Here is a 27,102-nt window from a genome sequence, read left to right on the forward strand (position 1 = left end):
TCATCCGCACCCCACTTTCACAGGTTCTGACTTGCCTTGGGCACAGCTCAAGAATCAAGCCTCCTCTTCCCCGGAGGGAGGTCTGGTGTACCTTATGAGGCTCAACCCTGAAGCCATCTCGTTACCCAGGGGGCATCCCCCCTGGACAGACCAGAGACTGAGGTTAACCAAGGTCCACTCCTGTCACCCACCCTCTTCACCACCTTCTTAACCGGGTGCATCCCACAAAGCTAAGATGTTCATTCATTCAACGGTTATTTGCTGAGCATGTGTTATGTACCAGGCACTGTGCTCAGTCCTGAGAATACAGTGGGGAGTGAAATATGGAGCCAGGACTAGGGTCAGGGAAACAAGGTGCCTAGGGGGGACAAGACTGAAGGAGGCCCTCACTCTTGGAGGCATGCATGAGCCTGACAGGGAGGGCCTCCTTCCCTTTTTGCTTCACCCTAATCCTGCTCCTGATGAAGCAAAACCCAATCCCTGTCCTTCGGGAACACACCGTCCAGAGCAGGGGTGAGGCTTGGGAGGAAGCGGCCTGAAGGGTGAGCAGACACCTGCCATGTGAAGAGCTGGGAAAGAATGGTCAGACAGAGAGAGCAGAATGTGCGGAGTCCCAGGAGTGGGGAGACCCCGGAACACTTCATTTGCTGAGGGAGGGCGAGGGTGAGGACTTGGACACTAATCAGGTAGGGCCCTCCCTGTGGGTCTTGATAAGTGTTTTGGATTCTATTCCAAGTGCAAGGGGAAGACACTGGAGGGTTTTAAACAGAGGAGTGATGATGTGTTCCATCTTATAAAAATTTTGCAAGAACGCTCTGGCTGCTGTATGGAAAGTGGGACGTGCAAACACGGGAAGAAGAGAGGTCCATTAGGAGGCTGTTGTAAGTGGGCAGGTGAGAGATGTGTTTGCCCTCTGTGTGGTACTGGAGATGGAGAGAAGTGGGCAGGCTTGAGACTGAATTTGGAGCTGGAATTGACAGGGCTTGGTGATGGACTACTTGCAAAGGAAAGAAGAAGGCAGGCATCGACGAGACTATCTCATTTCTGGCCCGAGCAACTGGGAGGATGCTGGGAGGAGCAACTGGGAGGAGGAGGGGAAAAGGGGTTTTCCCCGTTGGGCAAAACAAGGGGAGGATGTACATGGCAGATCAAAGTTCACCTTTGAACATCTGAGAGATCTGATATTTCTGTCAGACGTCCACACTGAGACGTCGTGTTAGATATATGAGTCTGGAGTCTAGAGGAGAGGTCTGAGAAGGGCCATAAATTTGGGAGTCCTGAGAATGCAAATGGGCATTAACATTATGGATGAGCAGGGAGAGAGAATAGGGGTTTAGAATTCCACTGTTTAGAGGCAGGAGTGGGAGGAGGATGGAGCAGGAGCTGGGATGGAGAAGCCAGAGAGGTGGGAGGAGACCCCAGGGCAGGAGAGTCAAGGGCAGGAGCGGCTGCCAAGAGCCTCTTCACACAGCAGCCACACCACGGTGAGACCGAGAGATTCTCGCGTGTTGGAGCAGGAGTGGGGTGAAGACCTGAACCCTCAGGTCAGCAAAGAAACAAGGAAGCTAAAGTCCCTGTCACCGGCCGTGCGAGCATGTGCCCGTGACCGAGACCAAAGCCCTGCCCACAGGCATCCCCAGGGCACCTGTTTGCAGAAATGCCCCTCAGCTACCCCAGGAGACCATGGCCCTGGGACCAGGGCATCTTCCCTCCCCCTGAGAGCCCCTGCTGCCACCACCCTGCTTGGGGCAGAGATGAGATCACTCGCTGCTGAGATGCCTACCCTCTCCGGGGGGCGGGGGGGGAGGGGACTGACAGCGGTTTGATAACCACACAGCAGGACAACTGGAGGCTAGAAAGGAAGACCCATTCTCATTGTTAACTTCATTAATGTGCCATTTATTCCTGTCAATAATGTGATGCCAGTGGAAGACCAGAGCAGAGTCCCTGACCTCCCATGGACAAGCCCCCATGGGGCAGACTTTCCAGCTTGACCAGACATTGCCTCCATCTCTTCTAGAACTTCCCCAAACTCTACTCTCCTCAAGTTCCTTCCACCCCCTCACAGCCCCTCTCCCTTTCCGCCCACCTTTTAAAAAGTCATTAGGAAGAGATCTGTACCTCCCAGTGTGATTCTGACTCACGGATATTTGCCCAAAAGCAATGGTGCATGTGAAACACTAAACCTCTTTTTGAGGGCAGGTTCATGGAAGAGAGGCTGAGAAAAAGTTTCCTAAATAAAACCATCTGTTTCCCTTAAGATGCTCAGATACGGCAACATTTGCCTCCCCCTCCCCTGCCATGTGCTTTAATCTCTCAGGTCCCAGGGACCCAGGCCAGCCTGAGCATCTCACTGACTTCCTCCTGCACGCCCTGCCCCCCAAAAGCTGGAGGGTCTTCCTCTTTCCCAAGGGCCATCCCGGGCTTTCAGGGTCCACACCACAGGCTGCAGCTGGAGTCCATTGAGTTCATATAAGGCATCTCTCTCCTGCCAGATCATTTATTCACATTGCTGCAAAGTCCTTGGGGCAGAAAGCACTTGAGAGAACAAGCAGGCAGAGATGGAACGCAGAACAAATGGAACCTGCCCTAGCCCCGCGCAGGGAACCTGAGCATCACAGCAGCCACGTCTGCCTGCCACCTTGGCCACCAGCAGCATTCTCCCCAAAGCTCTAGAAGCTTGGGCCTGAGGAAGGGCAGGGAGGGAGCCAACCCAGCCTCAGTCCCAGCACACACACCCCTCTCACAGCGGGAGTCCTGGAAGCTGCTGAGGAAGGAGCACGCCCACCCCCTGGGATCCAGGGGCGCTGGGCGGGCTGGGTGTCAGTCTCTGCTCTCCGCTCCTGCCGCCCCATCATCCAGCGGGTCACTAGAACCTGCTGATCGTTGTCTCAGAAACGTGCTGCCTTTGCTTCAAGGCATTTGTAACACTTGATCTTTCAACCCAGAGGCCTTGGGAACCCCAAGTCAGACCAGGGGGGGTGAGAGTAGGCAACCCAAGAGGAGGGAACGGAGCAGCTGGCCTGGAAAGACGAGTGTCATGCAGGGACATCAGATGTAGGGACAGATGATTTCAGGCAGTGGCAAGAGCAGGGCAGAAGCATGGATGTGCAGAAGTCCCCACCCTGCATCTCACTTAATACAGTATCTCTCACGTCCCCTCCCTCAGCCTAGAATGGCCTCGCTCCTTTTCCTCTGCTCATTTGCCTTGGGCTCACCTTGCCGAAGACCCTGTTGGAAGCCTACCCTGTAACCTCAGGGCACTTCATTACTCCGTCTTCCGCCCCTTCCCCCTACATCTCGCCCAAGCCTGTCTTAAAGCACGGATCACACCAACAGATTATTACTTCTATGCTTTCTCTTCCCTGTCCCTGCCCCAGGACTGTGAGATCTTATAATATTCGCAAAGATGGAACTAATAATTATAATAGCAGCTAACAGTCACTGAGAGCCTGCTCTGAGCCTGGCGCTGCGCCAAGCACTCCACACAGATGACGTCATTGAATCCTAACAACAACCTTAAGAGGTAGATGCTGTGTTACTAGCCCCATTTTACAGATTAAGAAACCAATACTGCTCATTATCATCACAGCTGGAGCTTGGATCGCCCCCCCCCCCCCGTCCCCCTTGCCCCCCCCACCCCCGCGAGCTGACTGAGCCCCAATCCATACTCTCAGCCTTTCTCTCATCAACCAGTACTTACTTACTGAGCTTTGACTGTGGATCAGGCCCTGGACTCGGTGTGACAGAGACCCCGTCTCTGCCCTCAAAGAGCCCACGATCTAAGGCAAACAAAGCATTTGTCACAGAATCCGCATGAGCGAAAGGAAAGTTAGGGTGGTGGCCTGGGCTATGGAAGAGGAGGTCTGGGGTACTTTGGGGGCAGAGGAAAGGGCCCAGCCCCAAGAGCCAGCGGGCCTCCACCTCCGACTCAGCTCTACCCTGATTCCAAGCCACAGGCCTTCACAGAGGGATTGCTCCCTGGATGTTTTTCTACCCACTGGAGGCAAGTGGCTTCCACCCCGTCTCTCTTGCAGGCCGCCCTGCCCTGGGGTAGCTTAGCCACACTTCCTACCCTGTGCTTCAGAGATCCTTTTTGATCTCCTGTGGCCTTCCTAAAAGTGTAGCAGATGCTTCTCTGCTGATGATGAGAGATTCTGACAAGCCACTTAATGATTAAGAGCCAAGTGTTCTCTAAGAGATGGGGAAGCATGGTTCTTGCTTCGCTTAGCCTGGATTCCCAAGACAGACCCAAAGCGTGGATGCCACTCATTGCCTCTTTGGGAAGAAGAGAAGGTGCCCAGCGCTGGAGAAGACTAAAACATTTGGGGGTAGTGGGGACCGAAGGAATGAGAGCGTTTGGATTTCAAGGTGAAGTTGCTAGATTCCTTGAGGCGGGCTATAGACAACAGTCAGGCATCCTTGGGTCGTCTCCACTGGTGATGTTGATGGTAGGATTTCCAGTGTGAATCCTTGGTTTTTATGGCTGGCAGGGAGGGACTAGAATGTTTAGGACGATCCTCTCATGTTACAGAGATGTGAAAGGATGAGCCCAAGTTCTCGTGGCTGATTGGTGGCTGAAGGATTCATGGCTGATTGGTGGCTCCTGACTTGTGGTTCACTGTTTTTTCCTGGGCAGCTCCCAGACAGGAATTCTCTTCTGTGCTTAGGGCTCCGTGAGTGCATCAAAGAGGAGGAGACTCTGTTGCAGACAGCCTACCGGGCAACCCCCAAGAGCAGCGGTGTGCCATGGAGGAGACTTTTGGAATCTTGGGGCCCTCTGCCCTCTCCAAACTCTAGCCAGGACTGAGAGCTAGTGCTCCTGGACCCCCCCACCCCCATCCGCCCCCTAGCCTGCAGGTTAACAGCTGAGAGGGACAAGTTGGTTTCTGCCAAGTTCTGGACAGCAGGGACCTCTCCATCACTGGGGAGCTCATTACCAATCAGGGGCCCTAGGGCGGCCTCCCCTGACAGCCAGTGAAGATGAAAGCAATAATGTGTGGGCTGTTCTGCAGCCCCTGGTCACCCTGGTTTTATTAAAGCCAAAGTCTCAGGCATCACTAATGAGCATAAAGGACTGGCAAGGAATATAGGATCTGGGGCTGAAACCTCCTAAGAGAGGGGGTGGGGCAGAGCAAGGATCTGGCAAGGCCACCCAAGGGTCCGAGCTGGGGCCCAGCTTCCCAGAGAGGGAGGTGACTGCCAGGAGATGCTGACTCTGTGTTTGCTTAGCCCCCCATCCTTCTATTTACTCAAAAGGGACCTCTTTATTTTCCTTTATCAAACAGGCCAGTCCTCTGCTGCCTGCGTGGGCAGGGGAACAACACCCCCTCTGTCCATTGAGCCAAGGGCAGCCAACTTGCAGTCAGGCCCCGTGAGGCCCAGTCACCCACAGCAGAAGGTCCTGGACCCAGATGCAGGCCCCTTGGCTCCTGTTGTCTCTCTGCCTACAAGTCATGGGGGCGGATCTTGCCTTGTTTTCTTTACTGTGCATGAAGAAAGGAGTTCACAGTCAGAAGCAGGGACCACAGTGGGGGTAGGGAGCCCCACACCATGCTGTAGACTCAGCACCCGTGTGCTGCCCAGCTGCCACAGTCCTGTCAAGAAAGGGCACCCCTGCAGAAAAGAGGAGGCCCTGCTGGGTTGGTGCTCCCCTGGAGGGAGCCATCCTTGAGAGCAGTGCAGAGAGCTGCACGAGATTCCCCCACACCCCAAGCCAGTCTCCCGAGTCCATAAACAAATCATCTCGGACTCCCCCAAATAAGACAGCCCTTGAAAGGGCCACTCTGCATTGTAGGGTGACAGTGGCAGGGAAACCAGCCCCTTCAGAGGGGCCACTGACATTGAGAAGCACTCCTTCCAGGGCTCTCCTGGCTAAGATAGGGCCTTTTGTTTCAGTCTGCGTTCATGGAGCTCCTCTCACACGTGGCCGCTTCTGAAGCAGGGGTAGGTGTAAAGCAAAGCTAGACCCAAAGGGGCCTCTGGTCACCAGAGGCTAGTGGGAGGGCACGGGGGCAGCAGAGGGAGGACTTGGTAACACTGTGGCTCAGGGGCAGAAGTGTGGCCAGGGTAGAGGGGAGAGGTGCTCTCCGTGGGCTGGACCCTGGGTGAGGACCCCTGCAAGCTGCATAGGATTGTCCATGCCAGGACAAGAGGAGAAACATGCTGGCAAAAGGGACCGAAGCTCCACCAGCCCTGTGGAGCAGAGGGTTGGCGTAGAGGAGTAGAGAGGAAGTGAGGTGAGGAAGTAAGATGGGACCCCATTGTTGAGGGGCCTCAGTGCAAGCTAAGAAGATACAAGCTTCTTGATTCCAGAAGCCGAACAGGGGGAGCCTCTGGGGGTGTTTGAGCAGCAGCCTGGATCCGTAAGAACCGGCACCAGAGCACTCACTAGTCACGCAAGTGGCTTAACTTGGGCAAGCTACTTAACTTCACCAAACAGTCCTTTTCTCCTGTTTGCGGTGGGGATACGAGCACCTACCTTGGGGGGCTGTGGTAGGGCTCACTGAGATGATTTGGCAAAAGACTTGGCATATGGCAGGCACATGCCTGAGTCTGAAAGGTTTCTCTAGCTTCGGGTAGGAATGAACCTACGAGGCTTATGAGGGAAATAAAGGGAGCTATGGGGGCCCCCTCATGCCTCAGTGCCTTGGTCAGAGGTAGAACTTCCAGCCAGGTGCTCTAGGGACCTGCTACATGAGGGGAAGGTTGCAATCCCACAACACCATGTCACAGGGCCATTTCCTTTGTCTCCCTCCTTGGACTAGGGGACTAGGGGGACAGGAGACACACCCAAGGGAGATGGGGACCCTGGCACCTTCTTCGAACTGTACACCCCCCAAGACCGTGTGCGTGCTGAGGGGGGACTCTATCTCCACAGAGCATGGAGCCAAGTTCCAGAGGAGCCAGGGTCACCTTGAGGTGCTCCTTGGGTGAGCCTGACGGTGCTCCAAGATAAAGTGAGTGGGAGGAGCGCTCTCCTAAGAGTCGGGAGTCCAGCTGCGTCTCCCACCAGCGGTGTGAGCCTGGGCAGAGCTTTGAGACCTGCGTTTGAACACTGAGCTCTTCAGCCTGTGAAGTGGAAGGAATAAGGACACTTCCTGCCTCACAGAGTTGCCGTGCGCAAGAGAGCTCGTGGCTGTGGGTCTCAGCTCACTGGCTTTGCACCGCTGTGGGGTTCTGTGTGCTGGAGGGGGTCCCACATCTATGGAGTGTACAGCTCTGCCCCCCCAGACCCCTTCCTGAGGGGCTGGGGGGGTTCCCCTTCTGCTGCTCTGGGATTCGACGGTGGGGGCAAATAAAAAGACCAAGACTGAATCTTGCGCTAGGGCGAGGATGGGCACCCATCCCACCTAGAGGAGAGCCCTGGGACCGCATGCTCTGGAAGGCGGTGAGAGAGGCTTGGATTCATCTCCAGCTGGGGCCAGGTATCAGGTGTTTCTAGGAGTCCTGAACAAGGGGGATTCTTTACGAGAAGGGACAGAAACCTTGGTGTCGCCCCTTGACTGTTCTCTTCCTCACACGTCACCTCCTCAGGGAGGCCTGCCCCGGCCAACCTGTCTAAAATTCGAACAACTATGGCCTCCCCTACGAGCATGACACATCCCCCTTCCCTGCCTTACATTTTTCTCCTCGATACTTTTCACCATCTAACTTTTCACCTTTTTTCTTGTCCTTTGCCTGAATCAAATGTAAGCTCCGCGGGGCAGTTGGCGGGGGTGGGGGGAGGGTTGTATATCTTGTTTTTTCCCGTATCTCTAGCACCCAGAACAGCACTTGCACACAGCAGGTGCTCAGTGAACATTTGTCGATTAGCTGAATGAATGAATGAGCGATGGTGAGCGGATGGCCCCATCCGAAATCAGAGCCCCTCCAAACCCTGCCCTCCTCCTTTGCCCAGGCTTGGGGGCCAGGGAGGGGCGCACCAGACCAGCCTCAGAGCCTGGGGGTAGTTTTGGCAACGACAGCATCCTCCTTCATCAAGTGGGGAGCAGGGAGAGGAAGCAGTCCAGCCAAGTGCTATTTAACTTGACAGACAGACATCCTTACCCTCTTTGAAGTTTACTGAGAAACTTCCTAGGATTGGGCGCCCCCGGGGGCAGAAGATGTGGGAGAGGCAATATTCCCCGCCGGGTCATATTCGAGGGATGATCACATCTGAGGGAAAAGGACAAGGTGGATCCGAGGCCTGGCAAAGGCCCGGGATGGGGAGTGTACATCTCCTTGGTAGGCAGCATGGCCTGAGCAAGTTCACGATCCTTAGTGCTTTGGTGCGGAGGCCTGGAGGTTAGAGTGCTGGGTGGGTCTCTGGAGAGGCGGGGAAGCTGTCGGGCAGAGGGACTGAGGGACAACTGGGCCTGGGGGCTGGTGGCAGACCTGCAGGGAGAGAGCCCCGGCTGGCTGGAGCGTGTCTTATGTGGGACACTGTCATGCCCACGGCCAGGCAGGGCCTGGGGTGTGGAGTCAAAGCTGAGAATGTTGAACTGGAGGGGAACAGGGCTGGGCCACTCCAGGGCTGCTGGTCTGGAGGCTGCAGCCAAGGGCCAGTGGAGGGCAGGGCAGGACCCAGCAGGATGGTGAGGACTGGGACCAGCATCCGAGCAGAGCTGAAAAGGAGCAATGCACGGGGCAGATTCTACTGAAGAAGCAATAATATCATTCTCATTGTCTTTTATTCCCAGTTACTCCCAGCATGGAGGCCAGACCCTCAGGTCCAAAAGACAAGGCACTCTGCCTCAAAGAGCCTTCTCCTAGGTCCCAGAGTGGCCCTCAGCAGCGGCCCTGGGAGCCGTGTGCCCCTCATGTGCCCTCTTGTCTGCTTTTTTGCAGGAAAGCGTGGATCTGGGAGAGATCATGTTCTCCCTGTGCTACCTGCCCACAGCAGGCCGGCTCACCCTCACAGTCATCAAATGTCGGAACCTCAAGGCGATGGACATCACAGGCTACTCAGGTACCTCTTCTCCCCAAGTAGCCTGCCAATTGACATTAGCTCCTCCTGTCACTTTCCCTCAAAGGAGAGAGAATAAGAAGTAAACACATAGGGGGAAACAAACAAAAAACAAAACAAACAAACAAAAAAACAAACCAAAACCAAAAACACCAAGGAAAATCTTTCTAGTTACATGAGGCCCCCAGGACTTTCAAGGGTTTTGTCAAGTTTGAGTGTGCACATGTTTGTAGGTCCGCACGGCCCCACGGTAGCCCCACAGATCTAGTCAAGGGGGCAAAGCCCCTGCAAAGCCAAGTGTATTTGTATCTGAGTTTTTTCTGCAGGACTCCCGACCCCAGCCCCTGCACCAGCATTGCTGCTAGGTACAGAATAAGTCCCGTTCTAGCAACTGAGAACATGCTTGGTTGGGGGCCACTGCAGAGACGGATCCTTTCCGTGATTCTGTAAGTCGTGATCCTTTCCATGATTCTGTAAGTTGTTGTCAGAGAAGGTATCGGAGTTTTGATACAACAGAGGCATTGTTCGAGTCCCAGGAGCCTCCTTCCTCCTGTTGGCTCACATTAGCCCAAGGAGAGAAGTGTTCCAAAGAGCAGACGTGCAGAACAGCCTGGGCTGTGCTCAGAGTTGCAAATGTAGGGAAAGGCTTGTTTCCCTAGACCCATCACCCAAGGGGCTCTTCTGATGAATCAGATTTCCAGTGCCAAACCACTCCAGAGGTGCCAATATTTCCTTTTATTCATTCATTATTTATTTTCCTCGAAAACCCCTTAGTATCAGCACAGTGACCATAAAGAGGGGATGGTCCAGCTGCAAACCTCCGGGCCCAAGTGTGACCTGGTGTAGCTGGAAGAAGATGAGGTATTAGACCTTGAAAAATTAGGTTTTGGGGAAAGGTAGTTGGAAAACGCTGAGGTAATGTGTGTTTGCTGCGCTTTGATTCCCTCGGAGCTTCTGCTCCCAGCCCCCCATCTCTGTGCAGCGCTCACGTCTTCCAGGCCGATAGCTCCCCAAGGTAGCGTCCACCCTAACGCCTCCTTCCGCTGGAGCTCCCACTGCACTTCAGGGAGGACGCTGGGAAGAGCTTAAAGAGCCTCTTCCAACGTGTGCAAAGTTCTCAGGCCCCACCAAGTCAGCGTCCTCCAAAAATACAGCCAATGTAGATTTCATTTCAATATCAAAATAAGTGCATGCTGGGGACAGAAATTCGCTGAGGACTGTCAAGCCTGCTGAGGGAAATAGGATTTTGCTGCCTAAGTCCCCACACTATCTTCTCTGGTGTAATTAAATTGATGTGCTAGAGAGAGAGCTTACGGCAAAGCCACTGAGGTAATCATAACAGCCGTTCCACATCAGAAGGTTGGGGGGAGAGATTTTTCTCACGCTAAATTCTAATCTCCCTCTTGCAATCGACCCTCTTTTCTACCTGGGTTTGGAATCTGCTGTTAAATCTCAGTTTGATTCTGAAAATTCAGGCATCCTCTTTTTGTCAAGGATTTCTGCCTGTTTGGTTCACAGATGTAAGCAAGTGTCTGGAACAGAGCTTTGGATACAGACCACTAGGCTTTGGATAAATATATTTTGAATGAATGAATGAATGAATGAATGAATGAATAGTGTGAGGAGCCTTGTCAGAGTGTGTGCCGGGGGCCTCTCAAACGAGATCTCTTGTTGTTGAGGATGAGTTTGAGGTTGCCATCGGTCCAGACTTGCTTGGATCTTGGGCTAAAGCAGGGAGTGAGTGGAGCTTACTGCCTGTTCTTGATTTCTATGACATTGACCACCAAACCTGAGGGTCTACCTAGTCTCCTTGATTTTACTAGTCCTGAGTCAATTCTCTAAGCCCATCCACTGCAATGATCACAAAATAATAATAAGGATCAGGACACCGCAAAAGGGTGGTGAGCAACAGCACCTATCTTTTCCACATCTGGTCTTTACTGATTTGAGTCTAGTGGTTTAAAATGTAAACTTTGGAGTCAGACAGATGTAGGTTCAAATCCGAGGCAAGTTCCTGAATCTCTCCAGCCTTCATCTCCCTATCTGTAAAAGGGGATGATGATGATAGATATTCTATAGCATCGGTGGGAAACTTAAAACACACAAGGTACATAAATCTCAGCACAGTGCCTGGCACATACTGAATGCTGGACTGTGATGGTTCCCATGACAATGGGGTGAAAGGTAGTACCAGGCTTTGTGCCCCCTCCCTCAGCTGCATGGAACATCATAGGCTCTTAGAGAGCAAACAACCTCCAAGTTCTTACAGAGCCAGCATTCTGCTGGAAGTCACACACTTTTTGGCCCCAGAGAATGCTAAGGAACAGTCATCTCTCTGCTTAGCCTCTTGGACAATCACGAGATTGACTGAGTTTTATAAATGGATATGCCTCGTAGGAGTGAGCAGAGGTGGGGAAGGAAGCTGAGACTCTCCCAGTTGGTGATAAGCCAGCTATCTGCCTAATGGCCTCTGGGACAGTTGGCTCTGTCATATTTTTTCCAAGCTAGGTGGCATGGGACACCGCTGGGCTGTGGGAATGCATGGAAATGGGCATGGCAAGGGCTGGGAGAGCACTCGGGCAGCCTCAAGCCTGAAGACGCTTTCCAAGGCAGTGTCCACCTTACGGAGTGTAGACATTGCCCTGTTAGTGATGGGTCTTGTAACAAGCTTTCTCCACCTGACTGCTCAGACCTCAACCCTGCCCTGGGCATATCCATAGAGAATAGAGCCCTCCGACATCAGAGAGCTGTCTCACAGAGGTTCTAGGAACCCCACCTTCCTTTTTACTGACAACACCCCCAAGAGCGGGGCCTTCCAAATGGGTCATTGGAAACAGCAGGTCGACTAAACACCTCTGTTTAATCACAGTCTTGCCAGCTCCCTCGTAAACCTCAGTGCCCCTGTGTCACGTTAGAAGTCCGCAGCTCCTTTGGGTGTCTGCGGCAATGCCTTAAAGGCTCTGTGTCTCCGCTCACATGTCGTAGTTCTCTCTGGCTTCCCCAGAGCTGGGTGCCTCAACTGCCCTGTGATCGATGTCCAGGGAGTGTGAAGGCCTGGCAGGTGCTCAGGGGCCAGGAGATAGAACCACGTGCCTGGGCCTCAAGGTTCCAGGCAGCAGCCGCTCGGCCCACACACCCCCTCTCCCCCCGATGGCTTCCCGGGAACCCTGGCTCCTAGGCAAGAAGGTGTCTCAGTATGTCAGCATCTCAGAAACTGTTATTACCTGTGAGTCGCTCTCCCATTTCTTGAGCTGTGACGCATAAATAACAATTATGATGGTGCCTGAGACACCTGTGCTATGAGCTACAATAGGTGTCCCTTCACTCGGATGAGTGGGAAATTTCAGGGTAGAAGGGTGACCAATGAAACATGTATTCAGAAAGCTAAAGAAGAGACAGGGAGGAGGGCATGTGGAGGCTCAGTAAAAAGCTATCTCCTCTGGCGATGGAGAGGATCCAAGGTCCCACTGGGCAGTGAAATGTCACCGGGCTGCCCCGAATCTCAGGAACCCGCCTTACTCCAGGCCCCAGCACAGCTCTGTCCTCCTCCTCTGCCCCGAAGTGGGCAGGAAACGGCTTCCGGGGAAGTAGAGAGCAGGGTCCTTCTTGATGCCAGCTGGAAATGAGCTTGCTGGGACAATGAGACCCATAATCCTCTTGTCAGGTGGGAGGACACAAACAGCATTGCGACTGTCGCCGTTCCTTTACTCTGACAGCGGCGACTCCTTGGGTGTCATCGACTTCTGTTTTTACCCCCTCCCCTTATCCTTTAGTTAATAATGCTGACGAACCCCTAGAGGAAAGGACTCCAAGCAGGTGAAGGGAAGGGTGCCTTTGTTCAGCTTCACCCCCCTTCGGAGCCAGCTGGCCATCACGGAGCTGGGAGGTGGGGCTGTGAACCGCATCCCCATGGGCAGGTGTCCTGTCTGATTTGAGGCCAGCCTCACCATTGGTGAAAGTCCATTAGGCATTCTCCCAGTAGTCCTGAGGTCGCTAAAGACTCTGTTTTATGAAGCACGAAGTGTCCTCAGAGACAGGTGTGCTACATAAATACAAGGTGGTTTAATTATCCTAACAACCCACTGGTACCATCCGATGAGCAACAGTAGGTCCATGGCTTCCATCCCTCTGCTGCAAATGATGTTCTAGGACATCTGGTTAACATGCTCCCTTCCCTTCCCATCACTCCCACTGGTGCAGATCCATATGTCAAAGTGTCCCTGCTTTGTGACGGGCGGAGACTGAAGAAGAAGAAAACGACCATAAAGAAAAACACTCTAAATCCTGTCTACAATGAAGCCATCATCTTTGATATCCCCCCAGAGAACATGGATCAAGTCAGCCTGCTCATCTCGGTTATGGATTATGATCGGTAGGTGAGGGTCCGGGAGGGCCATGGTTCCCTGCCTCTCACCCCCACGCCAGGGCAGTGCAGGGTTTCAGGAGCCCCCTGGCCTCGAGTCTGGCCCCACCCAAGAAGGGTGCAGAAGTTTGAGGAAGAGCCTGGATTCCCCTGAGCAGAAGCTCATGCTTTGCTTCCCAGTAGGCCCATTTCCACCCATCAGTTTCCATGAAGGCGCTCCCGCTGATTCCTTTTCCTCCATCTGGCACCAAGTCTGAGCACCTCTCCTCTCCATTTCTGATGCTACTACCATTCCCACCGACGAACAGCTGTGCAGTCTCCCAGCAGACAGCCTCCATCACTCCCTGACTCAAGTCAGCCAATGCACGGGAGGCTTGCCTTCCGTAAAGACCACTTTCTTCGGAACCATCTGTGGTTCCTGTTAATCCAGGCCCTTCCCCTGGTTCCTCAAGACCTTCCAGAATCTGGACCCAGCATCATCACCCAATTTCACTCCCCCTTCCTTGCATGGATTTCTTCTCTTCCACTTACCCAAATCCTTTCTTCCATCAAGGCTGGCTCAAAAATGTTTCCCAACCACCCCCCAACCCCCACCCCAAGCCTCCATGACTCCTCTCCAGTTCACTCCAGCTGAAGGAGGGGGAAAAAAAAAAAAGACACACACACAAAACAAACATGCAGTAAAGCCTCCATCTAGGATTTTTAGCACAAGTTCTAGGGCATACTAGGTACTCGCTGAACATATTTGCGTGAAGACTGATATTCTTGCTGAGTGAGTAAATCACATTCTAACTGCTGGGGGTATGGAGAAATGGTGCTTAGAGCAGGGTGATTTATTTCCAAATGCCGATGTCTCGAGTGAGGGTGTGATGTGCTAGCTGAGTCAAAGAAGAGAAAAGACTGAAATTCTCCTGTTCCCTAAAGTCAGGCCATCTGCCCACCATTTCCTGAGATCCCAGAGGCGTTTATAACCTTTTTCTCATCTGTCTGAGTCAATGTCCACCCAAGGAGGCTGGGCTAAACTTCGCTGCCGCTGGTAGTCCGAGAGAGGCCTTGCCAGGCATCTATTTTCAGAGCTCAGTGTTCTGAGTTAGCCCTGCCAGGCAGAATCGCAGACCCCCGGACCTCCCTTTCTGACAGCATGTCCGGTCACCAGCTCCAGGCCCTTTGTTTCTCCCCCAGAGTGGGCCACAATGAGATCATAGGAGTCTGCCGTGTGGGGATCAATGCTGAGGGCCTGGGCCGGGACCACTGGAACGAGATGCTGGCGTACCCGCGGAAGCCCATCGCACACTGGCACTCCTTGGTGGAGGTAAAGAAATCCTTCAAAGAGGTGGGTGAGGTCGTGCTCGGCCCTTGGCATGTTTGCTGCATGGCCAGGCTGGCTGGAGAGTGGCAGTCGGCGGCTGTGTGACCTCGCCTGCGTTGCTCCTTCCCCGGGTGCGCATAAGCGGCAGGAAGGAGGAGGAGAAGGATGGGGGGAGCTGCCTGACAGAAAGCCTCTGATGTTGAGTATATTGAAAGTGACACTGAGTCCTAAATGGAAAATTAAAACCGGGAGGAAGCCCTCCCAGCGGCTCCCCGGTGCCAGGCCCGGAATGCTTTCACAGAGCCCCCGGGCCAGCTCGGTCCTCTGGGAGAAAGCGCCACGAGGGTGAGCTCAGAACTTGGCAAGAAATTCTACCCTTGTTGAATCACTATGTTCCCCGAGGCTCTAGCCAGGCCCTCCTCAGGCAGTCTTCATGGCCTCCATGCGGATGGCCAGAGACAGGATCCTGCTGCCATGAAAGCTGGTTTTCCCACTGCTGGAGAGAGCATGGCCTCAAGGCGTCACGCTCTCTGACGGGATCCTAACAGGGATGGAACACGTGGAGCACTACCCAGGAGTCCTGAGGCTTGGGCTCCAAACTTGGCCTCTTCGGACTTGCTGTATAATCTCCAGCCAGTCATTTCTCTCAGTGGCAAGAAAATGTCCCTTCTCCTGATATTTATGGTCGGCTCCCCTCCACCAAACTCCACCGGTGTGAGATCCTGCAAATTACCATCCTCGTGGCTCCCAGGCCTGCTTCTTCTCAAAGGGTTGGGAGGTGGGGGTAGCAGGTGAGCCTGAAACCTCATTTTGAGGATCTCATACCCCAATCCATACCCTAAAAAGACAGGTGGTTGTTTGTTCATCCCAGGCTTCAAGCCTAGGAAGTCCAGAGGTTCAAATGGGAAAATCGACTAATAAACAAAATTAAAAAAGCTTGAACCCTTACACCACATGACCCCCCAACTTCAAAGCAGTCACCTTAAGAACAGAGGACTGTTGACCTTTGAACAACACAGTTCAAATGGTGCGGGTCCACATGTGTGTGGATTTTTTTTTTTTTTAATAAATACAGAACAACACTGTAAATGTGTTTTCTCTCCCTTACAACTTGCTTAATGACATTTTCTTTTCTCTCACTTTATTGTAAGAATACAGTATAGACTTCCTATAACATAGAAAATATGTGTTCATGGACTGCTGATGTTATCGGTAAGGCTTCTGGTCAACAGTAGGTGATGAGTAGTTAAGTTTTGGGGGAGTCAAAGTCATAGCAGATCCTTGACTGTGTGGAGGGTCAGTGCCCCTAATCCCAGTGTTGCTCAAGGGTTAACTGTAATCCCCTTCTTCCGGCTCTGGGACACAGGAAAGGTGCAAGCAGCAAAGCCAGAGGACCTGGCAGCTCTGCCTTCTCTTCTCGGTGTGGCCAGGCCTGTCTCTCCCTGCTTGCAGCAGTGTGAGTGGTCTTAGGAGAGACTGAGGGCTCTGAGGGAGAAAGTGTTCTGGGAGCCAGGCTAACTGATTTACCTACTGCGGTAGGCATGTCTTTGGGGTGAGCATGGAGAACTAACGCATCCACACAAAGCTCCTTCTCATCGGAGGGCTCCTGATTCTGTCTTGTGGTTGCCTTGATTCACAGTGGTGAAGCTTGAATGATGGAGACCGGTCCCTCGGCTCTCCAGCTCCCTTCCCCCAAGGGAGCCTCTGCCCCCTCTTAGGCAGAAGACTCTCTACAGGGTGGGTGAGGCACCCACAACCACCCTCTGACTCCGCAGGAGGCAGCTCCTGGAAGGAACCGAGGATGACCTGGGGTCCACACTCTGTGCCTCACTGAACGCAGGCCTGATTCAACCAATGAAGGGCGCCGTGCCCCCTCCCCCACCTTAAATCCCTTGGAGATATTTAAGAGTAGAATAAGCATACTAAAATGTTCAGGGTGGTTTAGGGGCAGGGACATGTAAGCTGATAGGCTGTAGGGCTTTAAGCAACTCATTGTCCCCCTCTCCATTTTCCTGGTTGGTGAATGAGGGGGTCGGCTCTCGTCATCTCTGCTTTTCTAGGAAACTCTGACACTAAGTGATGGGGGATAGAACCAGTGAGTACTCCCATGGCGCCAGCTCAGAAAGATAACCCTCCCCGTGTGACTGGGCCGCCCTGTCCACACAAACTGAAGCTACCGGCCCCAGCGCGGCTGGAGTTGGGGGTGGGTACAGGGAGGCCAGAAGGTGCCGGCCCTCGGTTCCAGAATCACTCTACAGTGAATACAACCTAATTAAGCCAAATAATTGATTCCGAGTCCCATTCCTTTGAAAACTGACTCACTAGTCTAGACTACAAAAGAAAGAAAGATAAAGTAGAATCAAGCCCTTGAAAATGAATATTTGATGAGACAGTAAAGGGAAAGTAACAGTATATGGAAAACGAAAAGAGAATAAATTGATTTATATCCTTTGGGTTTACTTTTTTCTTGACCTCGCACACGAAGCTCCGGAGCCCGCCCCTCCCCCTCTCATTATCCTACCATTTTGTGTTCAGCGGATCATTTCTCCGTATGAAGAAGCTGAAAATGACATTCATCTTGGCAACCCAGGATTTCACCTACACTTTTAGCACCCACAGTTTGAGTATCTTTATAAAACTGCATTTAAAACCCTACCAGGCAGATAGGAAGTAAACCCTCTCTGGGCTCAAGTGATGCTTTGCACTCAAACACCTCCCCCCCCAATCACCCTTAAAGCTCCCATCTTGCCTCCTCGGTTAAGTTCTGGACATTGAACAAGAGCCTTGCTCCTGGAACTTGCTTCTCCCATTCATATCCTACATACAGAAATCTCACTCTCCCACTCCCGGGAAGATCTATAAAGTACTCACATCTATAAAGTACTCTCTATTTAGATTGTACCATCCTTCGAGAAGTTTCGAGTGCTGTGATCATTTCTTTTTTATTAATGAGAACAGAGGGCACCCTACTTGCCCACTTGTTTGGGGTTTTAAAATAAGGTTGAGTGGAACAAATGAACTGAAAAGGCATTTTCCCCTGCTGGGATGTTTTTAGTGAGTAGAAATGGATTAGGCCCCAGCGAGCGTCCTTCCCTGGTGGCGGCGGCGGCAGTGGTGTCCTTCCCTCCAGGCACCACCGCCCAGTGCTGCGTATCACTGCTGTCACCGCACACAGAGCCAAGGCTGACCAGCAGCCTTCTCCAAGGTGTTCTATCATGAAAGGCCAAGTGGAGATCAGCTTCCAGAGATTTCAGATCTGTCTGACCCCATTGCAGAACAACAAAAGGTCTTAAGGAACACAGGCGTCCTGGAACAATCACCTTCCCAGGCGCCAGGGAAGGGAGGCCAGTCTTTTTGACTTCAGAGCCACCGTGATAAGCCTGCTGGAGTCATTCACCTTCCCGTTGTCCACGAACCCCATCTCCTTCCTCTGTTTGTCTTCCCAGAAACAGTCAGGGGCTGGCAGGGAAGCCAGCGTGCCTTCCACATGTGTCCTGGATGGACAGTTACGCTCCGCGTGACTTGGGCTATTATAAGGAAAAAAAGGTACCCTGTGTGGCCATTTCACTTTTTCTCCTGTGCACTGGCGTATCAATCAGATTGTTTAAGTTTAAGATTGTTTAAGTGGAATGCTTGACCGGGGAGAAGCCAGGAATCACTGTGTAACTTTCAGCGGCACTAAAGGCTGGCACAGAGAAAGTAGATCCCCCTAAGACAGAGGTGTGTTAAATGAGAGCATTGGTGACCATCTTGTGTTGCCTTCTGGTTAAGAGGCACTCGAGTCAGAAGTCACCATGGGCTCAACAACCAGGCACTTATTTATTTAAAATATTTCACCAGGGAAACCCTCGGTTGTGATTTCATTCACGTGGATGCTGCAAGCAGAGACTGTCACCTGGAGTTAGGAGTAAGTACCCGGTGTGGCCCCTAAGATGTTAGGTTTCCTCTTGCCCCGTGCATCTCCTTCTCCCCCAGCTGTGGCCGGATTGAAGCTGGCAGCAGGATGGAGTGGAGGGAGCACCGAGCTGGGAATTAGGAGACCTGGTTTCACATGCTGGCTCCGCCCCTAACTAGCAGCGTCTTGACTTCTCTGCGTCTTGGTATTGTTATATGTGAGAACTGGAGAGTTGAGTGGATGGCGCCCTGGGCCTGCCCCCAGGTCAGGCATGCTAAGATGGCTCAGGTCTAGGGCACGTAGTGGTGGTCCTCCTCCGTACCTGATGGCCCAGCGTGGGGTTAGTTGTGAAGATCTGCCGGATGGCCTGTACAGGGACACGAAGGGACTGAGCCTGGGGAAGGTGACAGAGGCTTTCTGTAGAAGCAGGAGCGTGGAGATGTCCCGCAGGTCGGGGTCTCTCCTCAGCACCCTGGATTTCCAGTAGGGAACACTGGCTGGCAAACATTCTTTTCCTTAGGTGGCTCAACTCTGTCTAGAGACAGCTGTGCTGTGGGGAGCACGGCATCCTTCCCCCTCCCGCCCCCATTTGTGCCCAGGTGCAGAGAGAAGCTTCTACTCAGCCCATCATTCCACCGTGGAGACCCCCAGAGCTCAGGGGCAGCAGAGGAGGCCATACTTCGTTTCAGAAAGACCACATCGACCACCTCCCTGGCTCCCTCTGGAGCCCTGTCCCACGGGCACCTGGGAGAGGTTGGGGTCTCCTCAGCTCCCAGGAAGGATGGAGGGAACAGTGAACACTGCCTCACTTTGAGGTTACATGGCCCCAAGATGGGTCAAGATATTCCTGGGGTCAGCTCTTTGCCCAGAAAACAGTGCCCCAGCACAACTGGCTTTCCAGTTAAGGAAGGGTCGAGGGGCTCAGGTACGGGTCCGTCCACTCTCAGCCCTCTTCTTCGCTCTGTTACGCCTCCTTATATCACCCACCTTGACAGGAAGGTCGGGCGGGGGGGGGGGGGGGGCTGACAGGGCAACTTGTGAGGCAGGAGAAGGCAGGGGATGGTCCTGAGGGGGGGAGGGGCTGTCCGCCCCATACCCCCAGCTCCTGACAAGGTGGGTGTGAATGCCCACAGGAAGCATTAAGCCTGAGAAAGAGAGCTGGATGCCAGAGCGATATCAGGTTTGTAGCTGCACTAACAGCTCCCAGACAAATTGCTAATAATTCATGGACGCGGGTTCTTGGCAGTAAGGGCACATTCTGTAGACGGCCTCTCTTGCTGCTAACATAATCCGATTTTCAGTGTGAAAAATGGCTGAAGCACTCAGAAATGCCCCAGTCATAGCATCTCATTAACACACACACACACACACACACACACACACACACACACAGTGGAGAAAGCGTTCATTACCTCTGCAGTAGGTCTTTAAGAGAAAAAAAAAAAAAATCAGGTATTCCAAACTGGAAGCTCTACAGCTCTTTTCCTTCTGTTTTTGCATGGCTGACAGCAAAATTCAAGGAAGCTTATGAAAAGCCGGGAAGGGTGAATTCAGTGCATGGGCCACAGAAGTTTCAAAAGTTGAAATGCCGGTCCCCTTGGCCATCGGTAACCAGCCTTCTCCCCTCTCCACAGTGGCAGGGCCGGGCTGCCAGCTTTGACAGCGAGAGCTCGTGCCCGTCTCCGAAACCACCTCCCACACCATGAGCTGTGCGACCGGGCGACACCAACGGGACTCAGCGACGCTCTTTTTGCACTCGTTCAACTGTCCAAACACAGTGTCGCGCAGGGGCAGCAGCAGCCGTAGCACGAGTCTTAACTGCTCCTGCGTGGGTCAAGGTCACAACCCTTGTCGTGTGGCCAGACCTGTCTTAGTCTTTCTTGTCTCCCAAGGTGATGTTTTCTGTGGTTTTTCACTTTTTATGGATCTGCTGAAGAGAAGGGGGGAAGAGTAGGAGAAAAAGAAGAGTAGAGAGCCCAGAAGCTGGTTCATATAAAACACAATGTAAAATAATCTTCTCTTCTGGGGAGGTGGTGTGATTTCCTTCAGTGTTGTGTCTCCACCAAGCTCCACAACCCTGAAGAAGAAGGGCGTGGGATGGAGCCATGGCTGCGTCTGTAGCAGCCTGCAGAAAGGTGCAAATCAGGCCAAGAGCTTTGACAAGGCTCTAGTTGTGACCCTTGGAAGCTCTCTGCGTCTGTGACACAGACCGCGATGCAGACTCCTGGTCCTACGGTGAAATCACAAGCGCTCCGAGGTGTCCACGCAACTCCGCTGGTCGTGCAGGGCTCCTTGTGTCCCCATCTGCCCCCGCTTCCTTGTTGAATTTCCTCATCATTTGAAAATGTCTTGACTCCTCCTGAGAACTTAGCCCCTCTCTTTAGGAATGATTCTGCTGAAACTAAACATGCCGAATGTTTTCTGGCACACCACAGTTAATGACCATATTTGTTTGAATGCAGGGTCTTTGTTCTCAAAAGTAACCTTCGTTGTAAAGAAGAGAAGGCACACGTGTTTCAGAATGACTTCTGTGTCGTGCGTAGCTTTATGAATTCCGTGAAGTATCAAGCAACTGTGTAAAAAATGCCTACACGGATCAAAGAAACACCTGCATAAAATGTTTGGGGAATGTGGTGTTTTAATCCAAGTCACAGCTGGAATCCATCTTTCTGTGAAGAGAATCTTTTCGATTGAAACAAAGCCAGCTTAAGCCTATTTCAGCCCCCTTGACTCTGGGACAGTATTCATCTTAAACTTTAGTTCTATAGATTACTAAGTACTTCAGTGTTTGTTTTAGTGGTAGTGAACGCTTCCCCCCCCCCCACCCCCTTTAGATCTCTACCTTAGGCCAAATTCAGTTTAGGAAAAAAAAAAGTTTCAACTATTCTGTATTGTAATAGTATGTTTCTGTTGAGTTCCTAGTGGTCTCCCCACCAACCACATATAACTCGCTTGATTTCCTCAATTGCAGTCCGAAGAGCCCTGGTAAATTTGTGGAGGTGAGTTTCTACTTTATCTGTGACTACACAATGCCAGCTTCCAGAGTTGTGTGTGTGACTTGCAAGAGGCAAGTCTGCTGAAGAACCCCTTCCTCCACCAGGAGAAGGTCAAGAAGGGAAAAGCTATTCACGTACCTTGTGTCTTAGTCTTTATGTCACGTGCTTTAGGAGCAGAAACTCAATAAAGTAACCCTCCCCTTAAGCCAAGTTATCAGGTTTCTCAGCTGATGGAACTGTAGGCAGTATCTTCTACCCAAAGTTCAGATTGGGCGTGAGGATGACCAGGATATTGTGGCCAGAGAAGTTTTCAGCTTAGAGAAGCAAAGGCAGATGCACCAAATTCCACTCTGTACTGAGCCTCAGGCTAGGAGTTAATGTGTCATTGGTATAGAGATAATTTTCTCCCCAAATATCTTGTGATTGAGAGGCCATCCTTGTCAGGCTGTACTGAGCTGGGTGTTCTTTTGAGAGTCACGACAAGACTCAGAGCAGGCCATAAACTTCGTTCTGTCTCTTGATTCTAGACTATAGACTGACCTCATCAAGATGGCCATCTCGATCACTGAGCAGAGGCTGTGGGTCCTGCAACAGGAAGGGGACAGTTGAGTTTCCTGGGTCATGAGCAGCCCAGAAATGAGTGTGAGTGGGTCTTTCCAGAAGTGATCTCAAAACGCATGTCCAGCTGCCATCTTCATACCCCTGGACACATGAGGATGACCACTTAACTCTTGGAGGAGGGAGGGTGATCAGTGGAATAGTTACTGCTCTCAGACATCCCTTCTATGTCCCAGCAGCTAACTCACACAAGTGAACCTCCCCGTGGTTTTGGGAAGTCATTTCCTGAGCAGATTATGGTCAGCGCCACACTACCTACCCAACTGCTGCCGCTCCCACTGCAGCAGTCTTGGTAAATTTCTACAGGCTGGGAAGCCCACCCCAGGGAGGATCTTGGCTCCAGGAGCCCCACCCCCCAGCGTCTTCTGGGGGGACTAGTCCTCAACCCAAAGCATGAATGAACCTGAAAGTCTGTCAACATCATTATCAAGCCCAATACTTCTTCCTCGCAGATGAGAGTAAAATGAATTACAAGTTTCAGAATAAAATGAAATACAACATCGATTCATTTGTTAACTTCTCTGCCACAAGAAGCCTTTTTCTTGGGTTGGTGTTTTGAGCTTTGCTGAAGTCATGATAACCAAGGCCTTTTGCATCTTGATGTTTTTAGACAAATGCCAAGTTCTCTTCTTTATTCAGCAGTTTTTCTGGGCTGAAAGATGCCCTCCCTTCCTTCGCATACTCAGGATATTAATTAATTGCAACATCATTTAAATAATTATGTTGTTAATTACCGCTTCATGTCTCCCGCCCCGTCACAGCCTAGAGTTTTTCTTCAATTAAATCTCTGTGTCTCGCCCGTTGCTCTTTGTCATCGTATGTTCCTGAGGCTCAGCCGTCCGCATACACAAAGGACACCGCACAGCTCTTGTCTTTAAGCGTTGTTTCCCATAGATAACCAGTTCCCTTCCATCGGAGCTACTGTGGAAGGCTTGTTTGTTTTTTGTGCTGCCCAGAAAATACCCGCATACCCCACGAAGCTAAAATTCACCTGTGTTCTGCCAGGCTTATGGCTTGCAGAGCATTCGGTGTGCGGGGCTGTGCTGTTTCCTAGCTGTTCAGCTCAGTGAGCGGCCCCTCCAGATGCCCAGGCTTCTCTAGGGAAGCGGGTTGCACGCCCATCGACGGAAAGTGCAACACTTCCGCCCACCAGGGGAGGAATCCCGCTAACTCTCATAAAACACCACTTGGCCAAGTGAGGAGAAAAATCCGGCTGCAGACTTGAACATTTAAAAAGAACATTCTGACTTAATAAAATGTCCTCTGTGCTCACCCCCAGCTTTTAATTAATTTAGGAAGCAGCCCATAGGGAGAAACGTGGAAGGTACTGTCCGCTCTTGCACATCTGTATCTAAATTACTGGCACTTGGCAGTGAGCTGCCTCCTCACTGCCTCGGAGAGAGCCCAAGTGCTGAGGGAAGCACTCTGCTTCCCAAACACACAGCCTCCCAGGGCTTCTGTGGGCAGAGGGCTACCCACCAGCAGGCGGGGCGCGGTGATGCGCCACTCCCATCTGGAGCAGATCCTGGGACAGGATAAATGGGTCTGGCTGGCCAGGCTGGGTCAGACAGCCAGAACTACCATCAGACTTCCGTGGCTGGGAACAACAAAGGTTTCTCATTCGTGTTCGTGCCCGTCGCAGGTCGGCAAGGGGACGGCTGCTCATCGGATGTTTTCAGGGGGACCCAGAATGACAGCAGCCGACTGTCATGTCAAACATGGCTAGTTGCCACACCCGAGGGAAACGAGCATTCTGAAGCTTCTCTGTTGGCTTCAACACTGTGGCCCAGAGGAGACACGTGTCCCTTTCCCTCCCCGTTCACGGCCCACAACTACTCATGGAGCCTCACAGAACACAGGGGTTCAAGCGCCCAAGGGGAAGAAGAACTGGAAATCACTGCCCAGCGCTTGGGATGACCACAGTGAAGTTAGCAGCCTCATGGAGGGTGACAGCTGCCGCCCGGCTGAGTCAGAGAAACAACGAGAAGCTACAGTCCATTAGTTGTTGAGTGAACTCAAGGACTAGATGGAGCCCCACGACTGGGCCAGCCTCAGACTCACATGTGGCCGGCAAAAGCTTTCGGCTGGTGAACTGGCAGCGTAAGTGATTATAGTCTGAGGTAGAAAGTGGTGAGCATGGGATGGGAGATGAAATAGAAGGCTCCAGAATTCTAAGAAAGTAGATCATGGCAGGGCAGAATGACCACTTCAAGAGGGATGGGGCGTCTGACCTAGAGCTTTTAAGGACAGCTCGGATTTGGGGTGAGAGAGTTGTGGGGAGGGGGCACATCCCAGCCTGAGGGGCCCATACACCATACCACCAGGCTTCAGACCGGGCCCCTGCCTCGTTCTTGCTAGGTGCCTCCACGAAATGGGCCCACCGCCCCTCCCTCCACTGCTCGCTTGACTTCTGCTCCCAGGTGGGCTAATCCCCCCGGAACTGCAAGCATTGCCTGACTTTGAGACTCTGTCTAGCTGTCACACCTCATCTGCTCACCCAGCCTCCCCTCCCTGGGAAGTTTTGCAGCCACAACCCACTTAGGACATTGTGATTTGTCCCGTGGCCCGCTCCTCTTTGCATTTAGCCCCATCTAGATGTCTGATGGCCTAGGAAGGGGAACAGGACTGGCCTCCCCCTATTCCCCATGGCTTTCCTCTGGCTGGTTCACAGCAGCACTCCCAGCATGGCCACAGCAAGCCCACCAGCGAGACTGGAGGCCAAGAGGCTGGCAGGCAGTTGCAGCCGTTCACCCAGGAGGGGGCGGAGGGCTGAGCTAGGCAGAGGTCCCACACAGGGAAACGAGGGCACCTGTACAGGACACATTGGACACAGGTGGACCACACAGCAGGGCTGACGGCTTAGCAGATCTGGAAGGCAAGAAGGAAGGAAGATTCAAGAGTTGAATGTTCTCACACTTGAGGCACCAGAAAAATGATGGAGCCTTCCATAGAAACTGGAGACTCAACAGATCAGCTCTGGGCTCAGCAATGAGTCGGGTTTGGGTCAACTGAATTTGAGATGCAGAAGGGATAAGCAGCAGACGGCCATAGTTCGAGAAGCAGCTTGGCAGAGAGGTTGGGTGTGAGATGTTAATTTCTAGAAAGCTTATGCACCAGAACGAGATGTGAAGCCAGGAGGCTGACACAGCCACATGGGTACAAGAGGACAAGGAGAGTCTCAAAGAGGGCTTCTTGGGGAACCATCAAGATTTAGAGGTCAAGGAAAAAGAAAGTGATGTGAATGATAATGGAGGTGTGCCCAAGCAAAGCTGATCAGTGAGGATGGGGATGAACAAAACAAATCAGTCAAGGGCCTCATAAAATGATCTTCACAAGTTCATCCGAAGTGCTTGGACATCGCTTGAGTCGCAAGTCTGCTTCCCCCCACGTTGGCAGGGACCCACGTCTTCCTTCCCCTTGCCTCTGCTCTTGCCTTTGGCATGTGTGTGGGGGGGGCAGAATATACGTATCTTCGGTTTACTATTTTAACTATTTTTGACTGTATAATGCAGTGGCTTTCAATATATTCACATTGTTGGGGAACCGTCACCACCAGCCCTCCACAGAACTTTTCTCATCTCTGAACCCATGAAACAGCAGATCCCCAGCCCCTGGCAACCCCATTATACTTTCTGTGTCCATGAATTTCACTATTCCAGATATCTCGTGTAAGTGGAATCATATCGTATCTGCCCTTTCGTGTCGGGATTATTTCACTTAGCAGAATATCCTCAAGGTAGACCCATGTTGTATATGTGTCATAATTTCCTTACTTTTTAAGGCTGAATAGTATTCCATTGTATGAATATACTACATACAATGTATGTAGTACATACATACATTGGTGGACCTTTGGGTCGCTTCCACCTTTTGGCTATCGTGAATAATTCCTCTGTGAACTTGGGTATACAAAGATCTCTTCCTGTCTCTCCTTCTCTGGGGTGTACACCCAGAAGTGGAGTTGCTGGATCAGATGGTCATTCTATTTTTAATATTTGGGGGAACTGCCATACTGTTTCTCATAATGGTGGCGCCATGTTACATTCCCGCAGGCAGTGCCCGAAAGTTCCAATTTCTCTCCACCCTCACCAACACTTGTTATTTTATATATATTTGATGGTAGGCGTCGGAATGGGTGTGAAATGGTATCTAATTGTGATTTTGATTTGTATTTTCCTAATGATCAGTGATGTCAGGTATCTTTTCATGTGCTTACTGGCCATTTGTATATCTCTTTTGGAAAAATGTCTATTCAAGTCCTTTGCTCATTTTTTAAAAAACTTTATTAAGATTTAAATTTTACTTCCAATGTAGTGAACATACAATATTATATTAGTTTCAGGAGTACAATATAGTGATTCAATGCTCATTTTTGTGTTTGTTTTGTTGTTGTTGAGTTTTTGGATTTCTCTATATATTTGAGATATAAATCCCATATCAGATTTAGGATTTACAAATACAGTGTTGCCTCCCATTCTGTGGGTTGCTGTTGATCATGTCCTCTGATGCACAAAAGTTTTAAAGTTTGAGGTAGTCTGATCTACCTGCTTTTGTTGTTGTTGTTGTTACTTATGCTTTTGGGGTTGTATCCAAAAAAAATCATTGCCAAATGGGTGCCATGATGCTTTGCCCCTATGTTTGCTTCTAGGAGTTTTATAGGTTTAGCTCTTACACTTAGATCTTTGATCCACTTCATTTTTTGGTATAGATTGTGAGGTAAGGGTCCAACTTCATTCTTTTGCACATGGATATCCAGTTTTTTCTACATCATTTGTTGCAAAGACTGTCTTTATCCCCACTGAATGATCTTGGCACCCTCACTGAGAATCATTTCACCATACCTATATGTGAGGGTTTATTTCTGGGCTTTCTATTCTGTTTCATCAGTTTATATGTGTGCCTTTATACTAGTATCACACTAAATTGATTACTTATAGCTTTTAGTAATTTTGAAATCAGGAAGTATGAATCCTC

At 51.5% G+C, this 27,102-nt stretch overlaps 1 protein-coding gene across 4 annotated transcripts in view; it reads left to right on the forward strand.

Moving 5' to 3' along the window:
- Window positions 1–26,279, forward strand: part of SYT6 (synaptotagmin 6) — a 60,122-nt gene extending 33,843 nt beyond the window's left edge. Inside the window, exons 4-8 of one of the 4 annotated variants that reach the window (XM_046026798.1) lie at window positions 8,830–8,950; window positions 13,148–13,319; window positions 14,493–14,643; window positions 18,460–18,526; window positions 20,149–20,236. In XM_046026798.1, coding sequence (XP_045882754.1) covers window positions 8,830–8,950; window positions 13,148–13,319; window positions 14,493–14,643; window positions 18,460–18,477 — 462 coding nt within the window. In that variant the 3' untranslated portion in view covers window positions 18,478–18,526; window positions 20,149–20,236. Of the gene's footprint in view, window positions 1–8,829; window positions 8,951–13,147; window positions 13,320–14,492; window positions 14,644–18,459; window positions 18,527–20,148 lie in introns of all 4 variants that reach the window. The other 3 variants (XM_046026807.1, XM_046026776.1, XM_046026787.1) reach the window with 3 other exon arrangements.
- The last annotated feature ends 823 nt before the right edge of the window (window positions 26,280–27,102 follow it).

Source organism: Meles meles, chromosome 1 (genome assembly GCF_922984935.1).
Source record: "Meles meles chromosome 1, mMelMel3.1 paternal haplotype, whole genome shotgun sequence".
Lineage (NCBI taxonomy): Eukaryota > Metazoa > Chordata > Mammalia > Carnivora > Mustelidae > Meles > Meles meles.